The 19,436-nt window shown below is 37.7% G+C and overlaps 1 protein-coding gene across 1 annotated transcript in view; it reads right to left on the bottom strand.

Moving 5' to 3' along the window:
• The window catches only part of Hspa4l (heat shock protein family A (Hsp70) member 4 like), a 62,153-nt gene that overhangs the window by 27,079 nt on the left and 15,638 nt on the right, over nucleotides 1-19,436 (bottom strand). The window contains exons 5-11 of the mRNA XM_052180584.1: nucleotides 16,819-16,941; nucleotides 13,366-13,465; nucleotides 12,913-13,046; nucleotides 7,383-7,627; nucleotides 7,158-7,234; nucleotides 6,514-6,665; nucleotides 5,833-5,939 (exon numbers count right to left, since the gene is read on the bottom strand). Of these exons, the coding sequence (XP_052036544.1) occupies nucleotides 5,833-5,939; nucleotides 6,514-6,665; nucleotides 7,158-7,234; nucleotides 7,383-7,627; nucleotides 12,913-13,046; nucleotides 13,366-13,465; nucleotides 16,819-16,941 (938 nt within the window). The remainder of the gene's footprint in view (nucleotides 1-5,832; nucleotides 5,940-6,513; nucleotides 6,666-7,157; nucleotides 7,235-7,382; nucleotides 7,628-12,912; nucleotides 13,047-13,365; nucleotides 13,466-16,818; nucleotides 16,942-19,436) is intronic.

A 19,436-nucleotide genomic window follows, 5' to 3' on the forward strand; every position in this document is an offset into this window, starting at 1 on the left:
TGTGTACTTTTGTGATTGGGTTACCTCACTTAGGATGGTATTTTCCAGTTCCAACCATTTGCCTAAAAATTTCATGAATTCATTGTTTTTAATTACTGAGTAGTATTCCATTGTGTAAGTATACCACATTTTCTGCATCCATTCCTCCATTGAGAGACATCTGGGTTCTTTCCAGCTTTTGGCTATTATAAATAAGGCTGATATGAACATAGTAGAGCATGTGTCCTTATTGCATGCCGGGGAATGCCCAGGAGAGGTATAGCAGGGTCCTCTGGAAGTGTCATGCCCAGTTTTTTGAGGAACCGCCAGACTGATTTCCAGAGTGGTTGTACCATCTTAAAATCCCACCAGCAGTGGAGGAGTGTTCCTCTTTCTCCACATCCTTGCCAACACCTGCTGTCTCCTGATTTTTAATCTTAGCCATTCTGACTGGTGTAAGGTGAAATCTCAGGGTTGTTTTGATTTGCATTTCCCTAACGACTAATGATTAGACTAATAACTAATGACTAATGAACATTTCTTAAGGTGCTTCCCAGACATTCAGGTAAAAATTCCTTGTTTAGCTCTGTACCCCATTTTTTAATAGGGTTTAATAGGGTTTAATTTGGCTCTCTGGAGTCTAACTTCTTGAGTTCTTTGTATACATTGCCATATTAGCCCACAGTCAGATACAGCATTGGTGAAGATCTTTTCCCAATTTATTGGTTGCCGTTTTGTCCTTCTGATTCTGTCCTTTGCCTTACAGAAATTTTGTAATTTTATGAGGTCCCATTTGTCAATTCTTGATCTTAGAGAATAAGCTATTGGTGTTCTGTTCAGAAAATTTTCCCCTGTACCCATGTCCTCAAGGGTCTTCCCCAGTTTCTTTTCTATTAGTTTCAGAGTGTCTGGTTTTATGTGGCGGTCCTTGATCCACTTGGAGTTGAGCTTAGTACAAGGAGATAAGAATGGATCAATTTGCATTCTTCTGCATGCTAACCTCCAGTTGAACCAGCACCATTTGTTGAAAAGGCTATCTTTTTCCCACTGGATGGTTTTAGCTCCTTTGTGGAAGATCAAGTGACCATAGGTGTGTGGGTTCATTTCTGGGTCTTCAATTCTATTCCATTGATCTACCTGTCTGTCACTGTACCAATACCATGCAGTTTTTATCACTATTGCTCTGTAGTATTGCTTGAGATCCAGGATACTAATTCCCCCAGGAGTTGTTTTACTGTTGAGAATAGTTTTAGCTATCCTGGGTTTTTTGTTATTCCAGATGAATTTGAGAATTGCTCTGTCTAACTCTATGAAGAACTGAGTAGGGATTTTGATGGGGATTGCATTGAATCTGTATATTGCTTTAGGTAAGATGGCCATTTTTACTATATTAATCCTGCCAATCCACGAACATGGAAGAATTTTCCATTTTCTGAGGTCTTCTTCAATTTTCTTCTTCAGAGACCTGAAGTTCTTGTTGTAAAGATCTTTCACTTGTTTGGTTAGAGTCACACCAAGATACTTTATATTGTTTGTGGCTATTGTGAAGGGTGTCATTTCCCTAATTTCTTTCTCAGCCTGCTTATCATTTGAGTATAAGAAGGCTACTGATTTTGAGTTGATTTTATAACCTGCCACTTTGCTAAAGTTGTTTATAAGCTGTAGGAGTTCTCTGGTAGATTTTTTTGGGTCACTTAAGTATACTATCATATCATCTGTGAATAGTGATAGTTTGACTTCTTCCTTTCCAATTTGTATCCCTTTGATCTCCTTATGTAGTCTAATTGCTCTAGCTAGAACTTCAAGTACTAAATTGAAAAGATATGGAGAGGGAGGCAGCCTTGTCTAGTCCCTGATTTTAGTGGAATTGCTTCAAGTTTCTCTCCATTTAGTTTGCTGTATATTGCTTTTCCTATGTTTAGGTATGGGCCTTGAATTCCTGCTCTTTCCAAGACTTTTAGCATGAAAGGATGCTGAATTTTGTCAAATGCTTTTTCAGCATCTAATGAAATGACCATGTGGTTTTTTCTTTGAGTTTGTCTATGTAGTGGGTAGCATTGATGGATTTCCTTATATTGAACCATCCCTGCATCCCTGGGATGAAGCCTACTTGATCCTGGTGTATGATTGTTTTGATGTGTTCTTGGATTCAGTGGGCAAGAATTTTATTGAGTATTTTTGCATCGATATTCATAAGGGAAATTGGCCTGAAATTCTCTTTCTTAGTTGGATCTTTGTGTGGTTTTGGTATCAGCGTAATTGTGGCTTCGTAGAAGGAATTGGGTAGTGTTCCTTCTGTTTCTATTTTGTGGAATAGTTTGATGAGTATTGGTGTTAGGGCTTCTTTGAAGGTCTGATAGAATTCTGCATTGAAACCATCTGGTCCTGTGCTTTTTTTGGTTGGAAGACTTTCAATGACCCCCTTCTATTTCTTTAGGGGTTATGGGTCTGTTTAAATGATCTATTTGATCCTGATTTAATTTTGGTATTTGGTATCTGTCTAGGAAATTGTCCATTTCCTCCAGACTTTCCAGTTGTATTGAGTGTAGGTTTTTGTAGTAGGATCTGATTATTTCTTGAATTTCCTCAGTTTCTGTTGTTATATCTCCTTTTTTATTTCTAATTTTGTTAATTTGGATATTGTCTCTGTGCCCTCTGATTAGTCTGGCTAAGGGTTTATCTATTTTGTTGATTTTCTCAAAGAACCAGCTCCTGGTTTTGTTGATTCTTTATATGGTTCTCTTGTTGATTGTTTTTACTTGATTGATTTCAGCCCCGAGTTTGATAATTTCCTGTCTTCTACTCCTCTTGGGTGAATTATCCTCTTTTTGTTCCAAGGCTTTCAGGTGTGCCATTAAGCTGCTAGTGTATGCTCTCTCCAGTTTCTTTTTGGAGGCACTCAGGGTTATGAGTTTTCCTCTTAGCACTGCACATTCATTGTGTCCCATAAATTTGGGCATGTTGTGCCTTCATTTTCATTAAATTCTAAAAAAGTCTTTGATTTTTTTCTTTATTTCTTCTTTGACCAAGTTATCATTGATTAGAGTACTGTTCATCTTCTAGGTGTATGTGGGCTTTCTGTTGTTTTTGTTGCTATTGAAGACCACTTTTACTCTATAGTGATCTGATAGGCATGGGATAGTTTGATCTTATATCTGTTGAGGTCTGTCTTGTGACCAAATATATGGTCGATTTTGGAGAAGGTATCATGAGGTGGTGAGAAAAAGGTATATTCTTTTGCTTTAGGATGAAATGTTCTATAAATATCAGTCAAATCCAATTGGTCCAAAGCTTCAATTAGTTTCATGTGATCCTGTTTAGTTTCTGTTTTCCTGATGTGTCCATTGAGAAGAGTAGAGTACTGAAGTCACCCACAATTATTGTGTTAGGTGCAATGTGTCCAGTCTGTTATTCTATGTCTTTTTATTAGGGAATTGAGTCCACTGATGTTAAGAGATATTAAGGAATAGTGATTATTACTTCCTGTTGTTTTTGATGTTATTTTTATGTTTGAGTGGTTATCTTCTTTTGGGTTTGATGAAAGAAGGTTACCATCTTGCTTTTTCACCAGGGTGTAGTTCCCCTCCTTGTATTGGAATTTTCCACCTATTATCCTTTGTAGGGTTGGGTTTGTTGAAAGATATTGTATAAATTTGCTTTTGTAATGGAATATCTTGGTTTCTCCATCTATGGTGATTGAGAGTTTTGGTAGTTGTAGTAATCCTGGCTGACATTTGTGTTGTCTAGGAGTCTGCATGAGATCTGCCCAGGATCTTCTAGCTTTCATAGTCTCAGGTGCGAAGTCTGGTGTAAGTCTGGTAGGTCTTTCTTTATATGTTACTTGGCCTTTTTCTCTCACTGCCTTTAATATTCTTTCTTTGTTTAGTACATTTGGGGTTTTGATTATTATGTGATGGGAGGTATTTCTGTTCTGGTCCAGTCTGTTTGGAGTTCTGTAGGCTTCTTGTATGTTCATGGGCATCTCTCTCTTTAGGTTAGGGAAGTTGTCTTCCATAATTTTGTTGAAGATATTTGCTGGCCCTTTAAGTTGTAAATTTTACTCTCATCTATGCCTATAATCCTTAGGTTTGGTCTTCTCATTGTGTCCTGGATTTCCTGGATGTTTTTGGTTACAAGTTTTTTGCATTTTGCATTTTCTTTGACTGTTCAGTCAATAATTTCTATGTTATCTTCAGCATCCGAGATTCTTTCTTCTATCTATTGTATTCTGTTGTTGGTATTTGCATCTATGATCCCTGATTTCTTTCTAGGTTTTCTATCTCCAAAGTTGTCTCCCTTTGTAGTTTCTTAGTTGTTTCTACTTCTGTTTTTAGATCCGGGGTGGTTTTTCTCAGTTTCTTCCCTTGTTTGTGTTTTCCTGTAATTCTTTAAGAGATTTTTGTGTTTCCTCTTTCATGGCTTCTGCCTGTTGACCCAAGTTCGTCTGTATTTCTTTAAGTGATTTTTGCATTTCTTCCTTATTGGCTTCTATCTGCTGACCCATATTCTCCTGAATTTCTTTAAATGATTTTTGTGTTTCCCTTGTAAGGGCTTCTACCTTTTGAATCATGTTCTCCTGTATTTCTTTAAGACATTTATTTATGTCCTTCTTGTGATCCTCTAACATCATCATGATATGTGATTTTTAAATCCAGATCTTGTTTTTCTGTTGTGTTGGGGTATTCAGGACTTGCTGTTGTCAGAGAATTGGGTTCAGATGCTGCCATATTGCCTTGATTTCTGTTAGTAACGTTCCTACATTTGCCTTTTGCCATCTGGTTATCTCTGGCTTAGTTGATCCTGTTGTCACTGGCTGGTGCTTGTACCTCCTGTGAACCTGTAAGGGTATTTCTGCACCTTTGGATGACTGTGTTTCCCCTGGCATAGATTGCTGATGGGCTGCCCTACTCTTGGGTGCCGTTGGAGTCCTGGTATGCCTTGCCCCAAGCAATGTTAAACTGGGGATATCTCTGTGTACCTGGTGTTGCCTGCCTGTCTGGTGTAACCGGGAGTGAAGATGGCGGATGCTCAACTATTATGACTATTATATAACATCATTGTATTACCTACATCACAGGGCTTAATTTCTTCTTAGTTTCATGTGCCTACTAATACTTTTGTCTTATTTAATTCACTGCTCCAGATGCTTTTTAGTTTGCCTCTTATATTTGTAATTTTTTTTTCTTACTTAAACATTTAACTGAGATTGAACTCTACATTACAGCTCTTGGCTTACTCTGAGATTAAACTCAGTCATCCATATGTTCTGCAATGCATTGATAGAGAATCATGTCTTAGTTAGGGTTTCTATTGCTGCAATATAACACTATGGACAAAAACCAAGTTGAGGAAGAAAGGGTTTATTCAGCTTACACTTCTCCATTACAGTTTATCATCAAAGGAAGTCAGGACCTTCCTAATGCTGTGACTTTTTAATGCTTCCTTGGGTTGTGGTGACCCCAACCATAAAATCATTTTCATTTCGACTTCATAACTAATTTTGCCATTATTGGCTATAATGTAAATATATATTTTCTGATGTTCTTAGGTGCCTCCTGTGAAAGGGTCATTTGACCACCAAAGGAGCCTTGACCAGCAGCAGGCTGAGAACCACTGCTTGACAGGTTGGCCCACAGCCTAATCTTATGGAAGAAGCACTTTTCAATGGAGTTAATGTGAATATGCTCATCATAGCTTGCAAATGCATTATTTCTTATAGTCTCTTTCTCTAATACTATTTTAGTATATTTAACAGAATTTTAAGGAGTATAAATTCCTCTAATTTAGAAAAAGGAGATTTGTTTGGCTTAAGATTTATGATAAAATATAATGAAAAATTTAAAAATAACCTACCCGGTTCCTTCTTCAAAAGAAGTTCTCCACCTTAATGTGATTGAGTAGGGAACAAGGTCTGTTATAGAAAATTCACGCACTTTAAATGCTGGTGAGAGAATCGCACACTGAAAATAAGAAATGCACTTAAATGAGCAAGTACAAATCATATTCTAGGGAAATCATAATTAAATTGATTAGAAATATCTTTACAGTAAAAATTGTTAAGATTTAAAATTTGCTAATTTTGGTAATGAGAAATGAAACTTTAAAAGGACCCATGTATTTTATGTGACTTTACAAAAATACTAAATCTAAAACCAGCTTAAAATTTCCAAGGAACTATTAATGGACATAATATCAAGAATTCAGTTTTTATAAACATATTAACCTATGACAGTTTAAAAATATAAGCAGAACCAGGCATGATGGTGCATGCCTTTAATCCTAGCATTTCAAAGATAAAGGCAAGTACATATATACACGTACACATACATGTACACACACAGTGTTGTGTGTGATTGGGGAAGGGAGAGAGGGAGAGATACAGATTGACAGAAACAGACAGACAGAAAGACAGACTTGCCAAGAACAACTTCAATTTACTTTCATCCTTTCATTGATGGGGTGATTGGAAGAGATAAAAGGCTTCTTTAGATTTGTCACAGACAGTGTCTAAATGACAAATGAAGCAGCCCTTACCTGCAATGCACATCCTCGGGCAACAGCTTCATCAGCATTCAGGGTAGTACTGATGTCTTTCAGAAAGAACTTAGTGACCTGCTCCTTGACTGCAGGAATCCGTGTGGCCCCTCCTACAATTTCTATGCTGTTTATGTCTTCACGTTGTAAGTCTGGAAGTAAAATATTTTTCCGTGAGAGAATGAGAAGTATTAAAAAATTTTGTGCACACTAGTTAATTCAAATAAAAGTAATTATGAAACAAGCAAATCATAGCACTGTGTGACACCACTGAGTGTAGTCCAGACAGCTGTGACAACAGGGACAGAACAATCTCCTAATGAGCTCTAAAGCTCTCCAGAGGTTTTCACCTTCCTAACATTCACATTTTGGCCTTATTAAAGCTATTTTTAAAGTTATCTTCAAGACAGCAATTATGTCCTTATTTCTGGTTTAATCCCCTACTAAAATCTTATGAAATTACATAAAGCATCTGAAAAATTTGTTATGTTATATTATGTAAACAATATAACAAGGAAAAATGTTCAAAAAGCTAAACTTTTTGTGTCCTGTTCTATGAATGAATGAGTTGTAATTTCTTTCCAAAGTGAAAAATACAAAGCAAAGCAAAACAAAACAAGAAGAAAGTAGTTATTTCCACTTACTAGCTTGATCCATTACTGCTTTTAACGGTGGTTCAACCCTGGCCAAGAGGGAAGCACACAACTGCTCAAATTGAGCCCTGTGAGAAAATGAAATAAAAATCATTATTTTGGAGAAGGAACGCTGAGCATATATATGCTCTAAAGCAGCCAGAACTTGGGGAACCCCACAAATGTGACCCAAACAGGGAATTAGCAAGCACTCTCCCAACTGCAAGCACATGGTACCTGTTCATCTTACTAGAAACATCAAGGTCATTCATGAAACACTCGATGTTTAGGGGAAGATCTGACGCATTTGCACTCATCAGCTTCTTTAGCTTTTCACATTCCTGATACAGCCGTAGCAAGGCCCGAGAGTTCTCTTTGACATTTATCTTATATTTGGTCTTGAATTCATCACAGAAGTAGTCTACTAAAGCCTCATCAAAGTTCCTGCCACCCAAATATGGGTCAAAGGTAGTAGCCAACACCTGTTTAAATGAAAGAAATAGCTAAGTTTTCTGAAGTACAGTGTCTCTTCATTATTTTTCTATTGCTATGACAAAACACCATCCCAAGGTACCCTCTAAAGGACAACTTTACTTTGGGGCTCACAGTTTCAAGGGTAAGTCCATGACCACTATGGCAGGAAACACAGCAGCTGGCTTGCAGGCACAGTGCTACAGAACAAGCTAAGGGCTTTTATCTTGAGTCACAACCACAATGCAGAGAGAGCTAACAGTAACATACCTCTTCCTAACATACCTCTTCCAAGACCACATCGCTTTACCCTTCCCAAACAGTTCTACCAACTGAGGACCATATTTAAACAAAGGAGCCTTTGGGGGCTAATCCCATTCAAATGGCCACACTCCATTTCCTGGCCCCTATAGGCTTATGGCTATATCACAATGCAAAATGCATTTAGTTGAACATCAAAATTCCAATTGTTTTGTACATAGTTTAAAAGTCTGATGTCTCTTCAGAGACTCAAGGCAATCTATTGTAACCTCCTATAAAATGAAAATACCAAATTAAATACTTCTAGCAAACAATGAGACAAAATATATTACCATTCCAAAAGGGGACATAGTGAGGATATATTAGACAAAAGCAAGAAGAGAACACACCAGGGCAATCACCAAAGAACACAGATGGCTCCCCCTTTCAGCTTTTCTGCGTACAACATACTTCTCATTTTAGGCTGGTGGACTATGCATGGAGCTCTCCAGCAGATATTGCACAGCTCTGGCATCTTCGATACTCTGGGGTCTCTAGAGCAATCCAGGCTTTGCTTGCATGGCTTCACACAATGACCATCAGGGACGCCATTTGGGACTCCCCCGCTATATTTCTAGCCTCAGTGGGTTTCATCAACTGTGAAGGACTCTTTCTCTCATGAATCCTTCATGACTGTTTATTTTTCTTTCTTTTTGAGAGACAGTCTTTCCATATAGACTTAGATGTTCTAGAAATCCTACATAGACTAGGCTGTCCTTGAACTCATAGGGATCCATCTGCCTCTGCTTCAATTTATGCTAGGATTAAAGGTGTGGCTTCCTTCATAACTCTAAAGCCAGAACTACAGGTACTAAATTCATCTGTTTGCTTGGGATAGAGCATGGCCCTGCCCTCTTCTTGAATTAAATTTGAATAAGTTGTCCTTAGTAGTTGCTTTTTAGATAGAGAAAATTAAAATTCCTTTGGTCCTTTCCTTTCACAAGTTGCAGAATTAAATGGGTGGCAACTTGGCTTGAGGGCACCACTGCCTTTGCTTCATTTCTGATCAGACAGGTTCTTGATCATTTTATCTCCTTCAGCATAACCCTAAGCTCTAACATGAAAATGTCTTGGTACTCTTCCCTTCACACTATTCATTTTGTGTATCTTTTTTCCCCAATTGCTCTTTTTTGCTGTAGATTTGCATAAGAGTATACTAATAAGCCAGGGACAGAGTCAATATTATACTGTTTTGAAATCTCCCCAATTAAAGTAGTCTAAAACTCTTCAATTTATCCTCCAGAAGATTCTTAGAGCAAGGGCAAAAAGCACACCCATTTTTTTGCCAAAATATCTTAAGAATGGTCTCTAGCCAACTTGCTAAAACTGTTTCCTCTGGAACTTCTTGGGATGGCCTCCAGAGTCCACATAGCACAGCTGTCTTCCAAGTTCCCATGCTTACAGGATTCAACTGCATTTCTAATTGAAAGTTCTAAAGTCTACATTCCTCCAAAATAAACATGATCAGGCCTGTCACTGCAACTGTTCACATCAGGAGCTGTCATAGGAGAAGCTAAAAACTAGCAGGTCATCTTCCTGAGATGTTCCTCCTTGGATTATAAATCTATGACAGAGCTCTGACAGGTAAGGCCCAGGAGAGATTCATTTCAGGAAAGGTTCCTGCTATTAATATGCTTTTCCTGTTATTATTAAACATATATAACAATCACTAGGTATTAGTATATCGTTTTGAGCAGATTTCTGCAGAACAAGGAAGATGTGCTGTCTTGTAGTGATGCTATATAGACAAATAGATGATTTCTTAATCCTTAATGCTGATCCTATAAAATTCCTAAATTTATAGTCATTATTAAGCCCTTTTTATAACACTGCAATTAAATCTTTTGTGATAGCCAAAACTGCAATGAGAATTCTGCCAGTCTTCAGTGTCATGAGTTAATTCATTCTAGGATAGTAAACAGGCATTAGCAGGCATTCTAAGAATTTGTAAAACTATTAACCAAAGATTGTAAAAAGGAAACTATAATTTATTATAGGTGCTAGGACAGAAGATAAAATATTGACTGGGATTATCTATATAAAACTTAACCAATACCGTGGTGATATAAGTTAAGGATTTTTTATTATTATTAGATATATTCTTTATTTACATTTCAAAAACTTTCCCCTTTCCTGGTACTCCCCACCCCGAAAGTCCCATAAACCATCTCCCATCTTCCTGTTCCCCATTTAACTCCCTCCTGCTTCCCTGTCCTGGTATTCCCCTACACTGCTGCATTGGGCCTTTCCAGGACCAAGGGCCACTCCTCCCTTTGATGTGGAACAAGGCCATTCTCTGCTGCCTGTGCATCTGGAACCATGGGTAGCACCATGTATATTATCTGGTTGATGTTTTGTCCCTGGGAGCTCTGGGAGTTCTGGGTGGCTCATATTGTTGTTCCTCCTATGGTGCTGTAAACCTTTTCAGCTCCTTTCTCTAGCTCCCCCATTGGGGACCCTGTGCTCAGGTCAATGGCTGGCTGAGAGTGTCCCCCTCTGTATTTGTTATGCACTAGCAGAGCCTCCTAAGTGACAGTTGTATCAGTCTCCAGTCAGCAAGTACTTGTGGGCATGGATAATAGTGCTTGGTTTTTTTTAACTATATATGGGATGAATCACTAGGCAAAGGATAGACAATAGAACAAAACAGAAACCAACAAATTGGGAAAAGATCTTTACCAACCCTACATCCAACAGAGGGCTAATATCCAATATATACAAAGAAGAACCCACGAAGTTAGACTCCAGAGAGCCAAATAACCCTATTAAAAATGGGATACGGAGCTACACAAGAAATCTTTACCTGAGGAATATCGAATGGCTGAGAAGCACCTAAAGAAATGTTCAAGTCCTTAGTCATCAGGGAAATGCAAATCAAAACAACCCTGAGATTTCACTTCACACTAATCAGAATGGCTAAGATTAAAAACTCAGGAGACAACAGGTGCTGACATGGATGTGGAGAAAGAGCAATACTTCTCCACTGCTGGTGGGGTTGCAAGCTGGTACAACCTCACTAGAAATTAGTCTGGTGGTTCCTCAGAAAACTGGGCATGTTACTACCGGAGGATCCTGTTATAAGTTAAGGTTTTTAACTCTCCATGAACCTGCAAAGCTGGTGACAGGTAATGAATGTTTAGCCTGATAATGAATTACTCCTAATAGATAAGCATGTAAACATTCCCTGTTGTAAACTTATTTGATTTATGATTTGGATTTATGTGTAAATTTGTGAACTTTTTACCATGTGATCATGTATTCAGAAATATGTATAAGTTCTGAGGACACAGAGGACACAGGAAATGAGCTGAGGATACCTTTAGACAGAACTGAACTGAGGAGAATTTTTTCAACAGAACTCAAGCGAGAACTTTTTAGTCAGAACTGAACTCAAGAAGAACTTAGAAGTAAAGGCATAGCATTGGGAGTAATGGTATTGAGAGTAAGGGCATTAGAGCAGGGTAAGAGTAAGATTAGAAGGAGAATGCAGTGTGGAATAGCTTAGAAACTATAAGGCAACTTGAAATACTAAGAGAGCAATATGCAGCATGCAGAGGGAAAGAGGGAAAAGCAAGCTGCTGAGGAGAGAGCAGAAGGAGCAGGTTTCCTCCCACGGCATAGAACAGGCCTTTTCTTTATAGCTAGCAAGGCAGGCTTAGTCTTATTGAAGAGAAAAAAGCTTTCTTCTTACAGACTTGGGTTTAATTCATTTAGCAATAAAAGAGTAGCTTTTTCTTTCTCTCTGCAATTAAGACTGGAGCTCAGTTTTCTTTCTGCACTGGCACCAGGTCTTTTGCTCCATATACGTGTCAGTATGGATGTGTGTAAGTATGTAATTATGAGAGTGCATGAAAGCCGGGCCCAACTGGTTCAAATGGAGATTTTGAAAATATTTATGTATGAATCTGTATATGAATCTATGTGACTTTAATCCATATTTGCTTGTGTAAAAGTTTTTCCTTCTGTGAGCATGATTTTCTTCTCCTAGTTCAATAAGTTAACCAGGAAGTTTAGTGATTCAAACTCCCCCCTAGCCTGACAAGCCAGAGTTATCTGGATAAAAGGGAAAAGGCTCTAGAAATTAATCCTTTACTTAGTACCCTGCTGTTACATGATGAGGTACTAAATGCACTTTAGTATCTCAAAGGGCCTTTCTGGCCTCAAAGGGATTCAGACAGCTCAGCTACAGTAGCACAGTAACTTAGATAAGTAAATGTTTATTATACAGCAAGCCTAACAATCTCACTTCTGCTGTCTCAAGAAGAACCAAGAACAACAAAGAAGACCCACCCGGGGCTGGCCCTGGCAAGTTCACTCCTGGTACCAACCTCTGTCTTAGTTACTCTTCTATTGCTGCGATTAAACACCTGGAACAATGCAGTGTACAGAAAGTTTAACTTGGGGCTAGAGCCCATAGCCACCATCTCAGGGACCTTGGTAGCAGGTAGTCAGGAATTGGTAAGAACTTAGATTCTGATTCACAAACAATATGAGGGAGGGAGAAGAGGCAGAGAGAGAGGGGTGGGGGAAGGAACACACAAATTGGGAATGACAGGTTTTTGAAACCTCAAAACTCACTCTTAATTAACAAACCTACTCCAACAAAGTCAAAAGTGTTAATCCTTCCCAACTAGTTCCACCAAATGGAGACCAAGTATTTAAACATATGAACCTATTAGGAACTACTTGCATTCAAACCAACACACACAAAAAAAAATAAAACAAAACAAAAAAAAACAAACAAAAAACTCTCTAAAACTCTGAAAGTAAAGGCTAACCAAAAGAACCCATCAATTACTGGATGCCAAATGTTTTGTTAAATTTTCCTTTGTACCTGGCTCACTTAGCTCTCTGCTCTCTGTTCCCTGCTCTATAGTTAGACAATTCTATGTCACACTAGAAGGACAGAGTAAGACTTTCAGCCCGCTCGCTAAGGCCTTTTCATATATACTCTTACTCATCAAAGTTATAAACAAAAATTAACAGAGCTACTTACTTTAAGTTTCCCTTTGTTAAAAGCACAGACAGAGACCTGATAGGCAGAATGCCCCATGTCGATAAATACAACATTCCTCGGCTTCTCATCTAATGAGGGAAGATCCTGCTTGTAAATTCCATATGCCAGTGCAACTGTGTAAGATCAAATATTAGGTTAAATGTTGTATAGTTTTGTAAAATAAGACAAAGTAAAGCCATTTCTACACTGTACTCTAATATACAGTATGGTAAAATAAAATATAGATTCAACCTACATTAACTTTTCATAAATTGCTAGTGTTTTATTTTCCTGACTCCCCTGTTAAGAGAGCAGTAACCATTCTTTAAGTTCAAATATGAATTCAAACTCTGCCAAAAATTTGTATTCCAAAACAACAAATTATAAATAATACAAGAGTTTTACAAAGCTGTAGAGAGAAAATGCTCCCTTCTCAGGGCAGCGGCCACCAACCTGCCGTGGTCTCATTCATCAGCCTCAGACAGTTTAGGCCTGCCACCTGGGCTGCGGCCATCACGGACCTTCTCTCCGCGTCGGTGAAAAAGCTGGGGATCTAGTAAGAACAGTCATAGGTTACTGAGCCTCAGTGTCACAGACTTAATACAAACTATGTGACTTTAAATCAACATAAAATGCTAGTGTGGGTTCTTAAATTGGATACCTTCTAAACCACACAGATTGGATTTGGAGTGTGACGACAAATGTGATTGATTGGCAGGATCACCAGTTCTGTTTGCTTCCAGGAGCCAGGGTTAGTCTGTTTACTGTGCTTTAGACTGTTGTCTCTAAGGCTCATGTGCTGCTCCTTAGTGTGGACCTTGTGGAGGTAGACTCTAGTTAAAGATGCTTAAGTGAACTGAGAGGTATACTCTAGAAAGGGATGATAGACTCCATCTCTGTCTGGGTTCTTGTGTGGCAGTCTGACCTTTTCTTCATAGAGATTCTTGCCAACAATGCTGTAATGTCCTCACTACAGGACAAACTAATAGAATTAGTAATTGCCCATTATTAATATTCATCCTTCAAAACTATGAGCTAAATAAACCAATTTTGTTACAAAGACAGGCTGTCTCCATTATTTTGATACAATACTGAAAGCTTGATTAATATATTAGACTATTAAAATACTATAATCCTATGCATGGTGGCACACACCTTCCAACACTTGGGAAGCAGAGGCAAGAGGATCTCTATGAGTTTGAGGCCAGTGAATTTCAGGTCAACCAGGGATATATAGTAAGAACCTATCTCAAGAAAGAATGAATGAAAGAAAGAAAGAAAGAAAGAAAGAAAGAAAGAAAGAAAGAAAGAAAGGAAGGAAGGAAGGAAGGAAGGAAGGAAAGGGAAGGAAGGAAGGAAAGGAAAGGAAAGGAAAGGAAAGGAAAGGAAAGAAAGAAAGGAAGGAAGGAAGGAAGGAAAGAAAGAAAGAATGGAAAGAAAGGAAAGAAAGGAAAGAAAGAAAGAAAGAAAGAAAGGAAAGAAAGAAAGAACAGAAGAAAGAAAGAAGGAAAGAAAGAAAGGAAAGAAAGAAAGGAAAGAAAGAAAGGAAAGAAGAAAGAAAGGAAAGAAAGAAAGAAAGAAAGGAAAGAAAGAGAATGAAAAGAAAAGAAATGAAAAGAAAAATAAGCCCTAAAATAAGTTAATTTATAAAATAAAATACTAGTCCATCTTTAATAATGGAAAACTGAAACCCTAAGACTATTCTAAAATAAAATTAGGTACTTATTCTATATAAACTATAGGATATACTATAGTATATCCGTATAGTAGAATCCTATATAGCTAAGATCAGCTAGATCTCTATTGTCATGAAATAGTATGTGTTTTAAAAAAAAGACATGTAGGAGCTGGGAAGACGGCTCATTGGTTAAAAGCACATGTTTTTCTTGAAGACTACTACAGTCCTGTTCTCAGTACCCAGATCAGGCAGAATTTCCTGTAACTCTCCACTTCCAAAAAAACTGAGGCCCTTTTTTGGCTTCTATGGCATGACACACACATAGACAAACAGGTACACACACATACACAGAACAAAAAAAGCTATGCAGAACATAGCTTCATTTCTGTGAAATGTATATACAACTAGAAGATGAAATCCAAGTGTTTAAAATGGTGACATTTTCAAGGAGGGGAAATATATATTGTAGTAAGTTAGAAAAAAACCTATTTTATAACCATCAAAATACTATATTTAAACTAAAATGTTAACATCCAGCTTAAAATATGTACTTGTTTATTATTTATGTCATGATAAGAAATGCTTTGATTTAGCCCTAAATTAAAAACAATCATTATTGAATAGATCAATGTACAAAATAACTCAGTGCCTTGATGACCTCAGGGTGCTGGGATTCTTGGTATAAGTTACAATACCCAGCTCAGTGTTTCTTTCATTAGGATGTGTATGTGGGGCTGTACAAAACCTGTACAATATAGCTTTTAAATTATATATATATGCTATTCTAGAACTCACTATATAGATGAAGCTGGCCTTTAATGCAGAGATTTGCCAGCCTCTGCCTCATGAGTCCTGGGATTAAAGGCATATGATATCATGCTCAGTCTAAGTTTTAAGTTTTAAGTCAGCTGTCTCTATTTTGGTTGTGTTGTGTTTGATGTATATTTTGTTTGTCCTGGATATTAGTAGTCTTCACCTAAAAAAATATCTATAAGTGAATGAATATGTATGCTTCATATAAAATTATGGGGTAATTTAGAAAACCCGCGTTTTTGTAGCTGTTATAGATACAGTAACCCATGGACTAGAACTGTCCTCATAATGCTTACAACTGTGACAGACAGACCTTAGGATACCTGTACCAGTCTTAAACATATTCAAAGTGGTAACATTGCAAGCACACTCTTGGAAATGAATTACCTTATATTTTTCAATATGAAAACTAGGATGTAATAGTCTACCCTTATGGGGGAATCTCTGAGTTAATACACATAATGTGTTAATACACATAAGACTACTACAGTACATAGTCAATGGTAAACACTATTAACTGCTATTTATAAATGGTTACAAAGTAAAATAGTAAGCTGTAACATTTCTTTCCCATTAAATTAAAATAATGAAAATATTTGATGGTTAAGTTTACTGAATAGTTCATAATCCTTTTTTCTGATATGAAACTCTTGAACTTATGCAGTCAACTTTAATATATTTACAAATAAGTTAAAACATGTAATTTAAAAAGTAGTTAAATTATTCAATAAGATTTCAAAAGATAAGCTATGGTAGATACATATTTTATTAAGGTCCTTAAAAAAGAATTCTTTTAAAAAAAAGGGGGGGGGGTGAAAAAAAGAATTCTTAACTGTTTATCCTGAGACAGAATATCTGTAACTTCAAATTCCTACCTGTAACCTCACATTCCTAACTTTGAATTTTTATTATTTTCCATAAAACATTAATGTATTTAAAGTCAGGAAGTTAAAATCTATCTAGGAAGATTAACTTTTAAAAAGTTATTTAAAGTTGCACCCCTTTCATGTATATCTGCGTGTAGATCGGGTGTGTGCATGTGTGGGAGGAGGTCCTCAGGAAGAAGTTAGAGACCAGCCTCCAGAATTAGGTCTCTTCTTTCACCATGCACATTCTGGGGATCAAATTCAGGTCCTGTCTTGGTGGCAAGTGCTTTTACCTCCTAAGCCTTCTCACTTGTCCGTTAGGAAGACTCTCACATGTGGCAGTGGCAGCAGCCACTAAAATAATAAAACACACTGAGTATTGAAGGTTTGCTGATTATCAGAACTGACCTAATAGGAAAGCCAACTCTAAACTTTACCACATAAGGCAGCTTTTAACGAAGAAAAGGTAATGTAAGTTATTTTCTGGCCAAAGGGAGAAACGACAAAGAGAACCCTTTTCTTAAGTTGGTGTCAATGCTCGCTGCTCACCGAGATCACACAGTCAGCCACTGGCTTCTTCAGGGCGTTTTCTGAGGTCTCTTTAAGCTTGGCCAGCAGCATCCCGGTGACTTGCTCAATTGCAAAGGGCCGCTCTTCTTCCAGGTACCGCACCTACAACCAAGGTTGACATGCTAAGAGTCGCCCACCCACACAGCCATGTGCCCTTGGCACCATCCATCCATCCATCACACCACAATGGAAACAAGTTAGCTTCTCCCATACACTAACTAGCAACACTGAGCACACCTCTCACTTTAGCTCCACACCAAGAACACTACTTTGAAGGGATGACTTAGGTCCTTGTCCTTAAAACCATTAATTTTTAACATTCATTTTCCAAGTGTGACAAAAATAATGAAGAAAAAAGATAAAATTCTTCTTTTAAAGTTAGTACTCTCCTCAGCTTAAAATTTAAGCTTCAGTCACATGTTTTTTAAGACAGGAAATTTAAGATGCAAGGAAAACAAAGGGAAAAATCCATATTAAGAATATGTAATATGTATTATACCAAAGTTCCCTGGGGTAAGCATGGATCAGTATCAAATTTAAAATTACTGGAGACCAGGTTTGTGCTATACTTTATTATCTGTATTTCATTTAGGGATATCAGATAAACCAGAGCAAGGAACTTGTACCTTAATTTAACCTTTACGACACATTTAAGAGCTACAGAACAGGACTAGAGAGGTGGCTCAGGAGTTATGGGCAGGGTCTGCTCTTCCCCAGCTGGATTCAACTCCCAGCCACCGACATGGCAGCTCACAGGCATCTGTAACTCTAGCTCCAGGGAATCTGGCCTCTGAAGGCCACAGATATGACACAGACATACTGCAGGCAAAACACCAATACACATGAGATAAAATAAAATACAAAGTGACATGAAGAATCTAAAATGTAAGAATATATGAGGAACATAAAACAATTGTATTAGCCTAGTTCAAGCCTATATTCTTCACCTTTAGATCCCCAGAATGCACCTGACACTAACCTTTGGAAGAGTTTGGGAGAATGTTCTCAATCCTAGCAATGCATATGTAGAAATAAGCGTATATCTAATGAAACGAATGATTTTGAACCACAACTAAAATTGTTTTCTATTGTTTCTACTCTATGTATAAATAACTAAATAACAAATGATATTGAACTGCTGCCTTTAAAATGAGGGGGTACAGGAGTAGAGACGGCTCCGTGTTTAAGTGGACTGGCTGTTCTTCCAGAGGCCCTGGATCAATTCTTAGCACCCACATGGTAGCTCAGAACTGTCTATAACTCCAGTTCCAGAAGATCTTACAACTTTATATAGATATATGTATAAGCAAAACACCAAAACACATCTAATTAAAACAAATTAAAAATTAAAAAATAAAGTAAGGAGGTCACAGTGGAGTTGAGTGTGCGGCAAGCAGCACAGTCTTAGAGGAGCTGGCAGGCGTGCTGCACAGCACTCGTGTCTAAGGGTGTTGGGGGTAAGAGGAAGTGAGTGTCAGGTGCGCTCAAATCAATCTCTATAAGGAAAAAGTGGACAAAATACACAGGGCTGCCTACAATACTCAGCTTCCAACGATGGAGAAGTGGATCACAGGACTGACTCTTTAAACTATCTTAAAGTTTAAAGCCCTTTAAACTATCCTATACACACACACTATGAATATGCAACCTTCTATTGCTCAAGAATTAGTTTTCTCTAAAAAACAGTCTTCCCCAGCCCACTCACAAACCTCAATCTGTTTTGCAGATGTGTATATGTGTGCCTTATTTTTTAGTGCTGGGAACCAGACTCAGGTCCTTGTGCTTGTTATACAAGCACTTGACAACTGAGCTAAATAAATCCTACACTCTTCTGTTTTATTTTTTTAAAAAATATTTTAATGATCTTAAATTGGAACCTATAATAGGTAAGATTGCTAGGTGGTCTTTTACCAGGACCTCACAAACCTAAACGATATCTGACTTCAATTTCCCATCCTAGTTACTGCTAGTGTAGCTTAGTTATCCAGCTCTACTTAGCAATAACTGACCCACAAAATCAAAAGCATCCCTTCAAAATCTATCTCTATCTTTGACCTCTCAGGGGCATCCCTTACCTATCTGAACAACTTCTTCTCCTTATTAAAATCTGCCATCTACTCTAGTGAGAATCCTCTTCTAAAACTGCAAATACAGGCATATCCACAGTGCAGACACATCAAGCTTAGAATTACTGAAAGCAGCTGTAGGGAGGTAGTCACAAAAGCTCCAGAGAGTATGCTTTAAAGGGTTACAAACTGTGCATGGATCCACTTCCCACTGTACAATGTTTCATCACCACTGCAAAAATCTCCTCATAAAGTGAGCTGTCCATCCTATTTCCCCTCCCCTTCGCCCTTAGCAGTCACTAATCTACTTTCTGTACATATGGACGTACTGTATTCTGGATACTGCAAATAAAAAGACTCATACTAAATCACATTGACTTTTTTGCTGGGGTTCCTTTACTGAGTATGTATTTAAAATTCATATATGGTGTGGCAGGCCTTTCTTTTTATAGTTGCATATTATTCTACTGTATAGATATATTTCCCCTATCTAATTCATGATGGCTACATGAATATAGTAACTTTGCTACT

Source organism: Apodemus sylvaticus, chromosome 4 (genome assembly GCF_947179515.1).
Source record: "Apodemus sylvaticus chromosome 4, mApoSyl1.1, whole genome shotgun sequence".
Lineage (NCBI taxonomy): Eukaryota > Metazoa > Chordata > Mammalia > Rodentia > Muridae > Apodemus > Apodemus sylvaticus.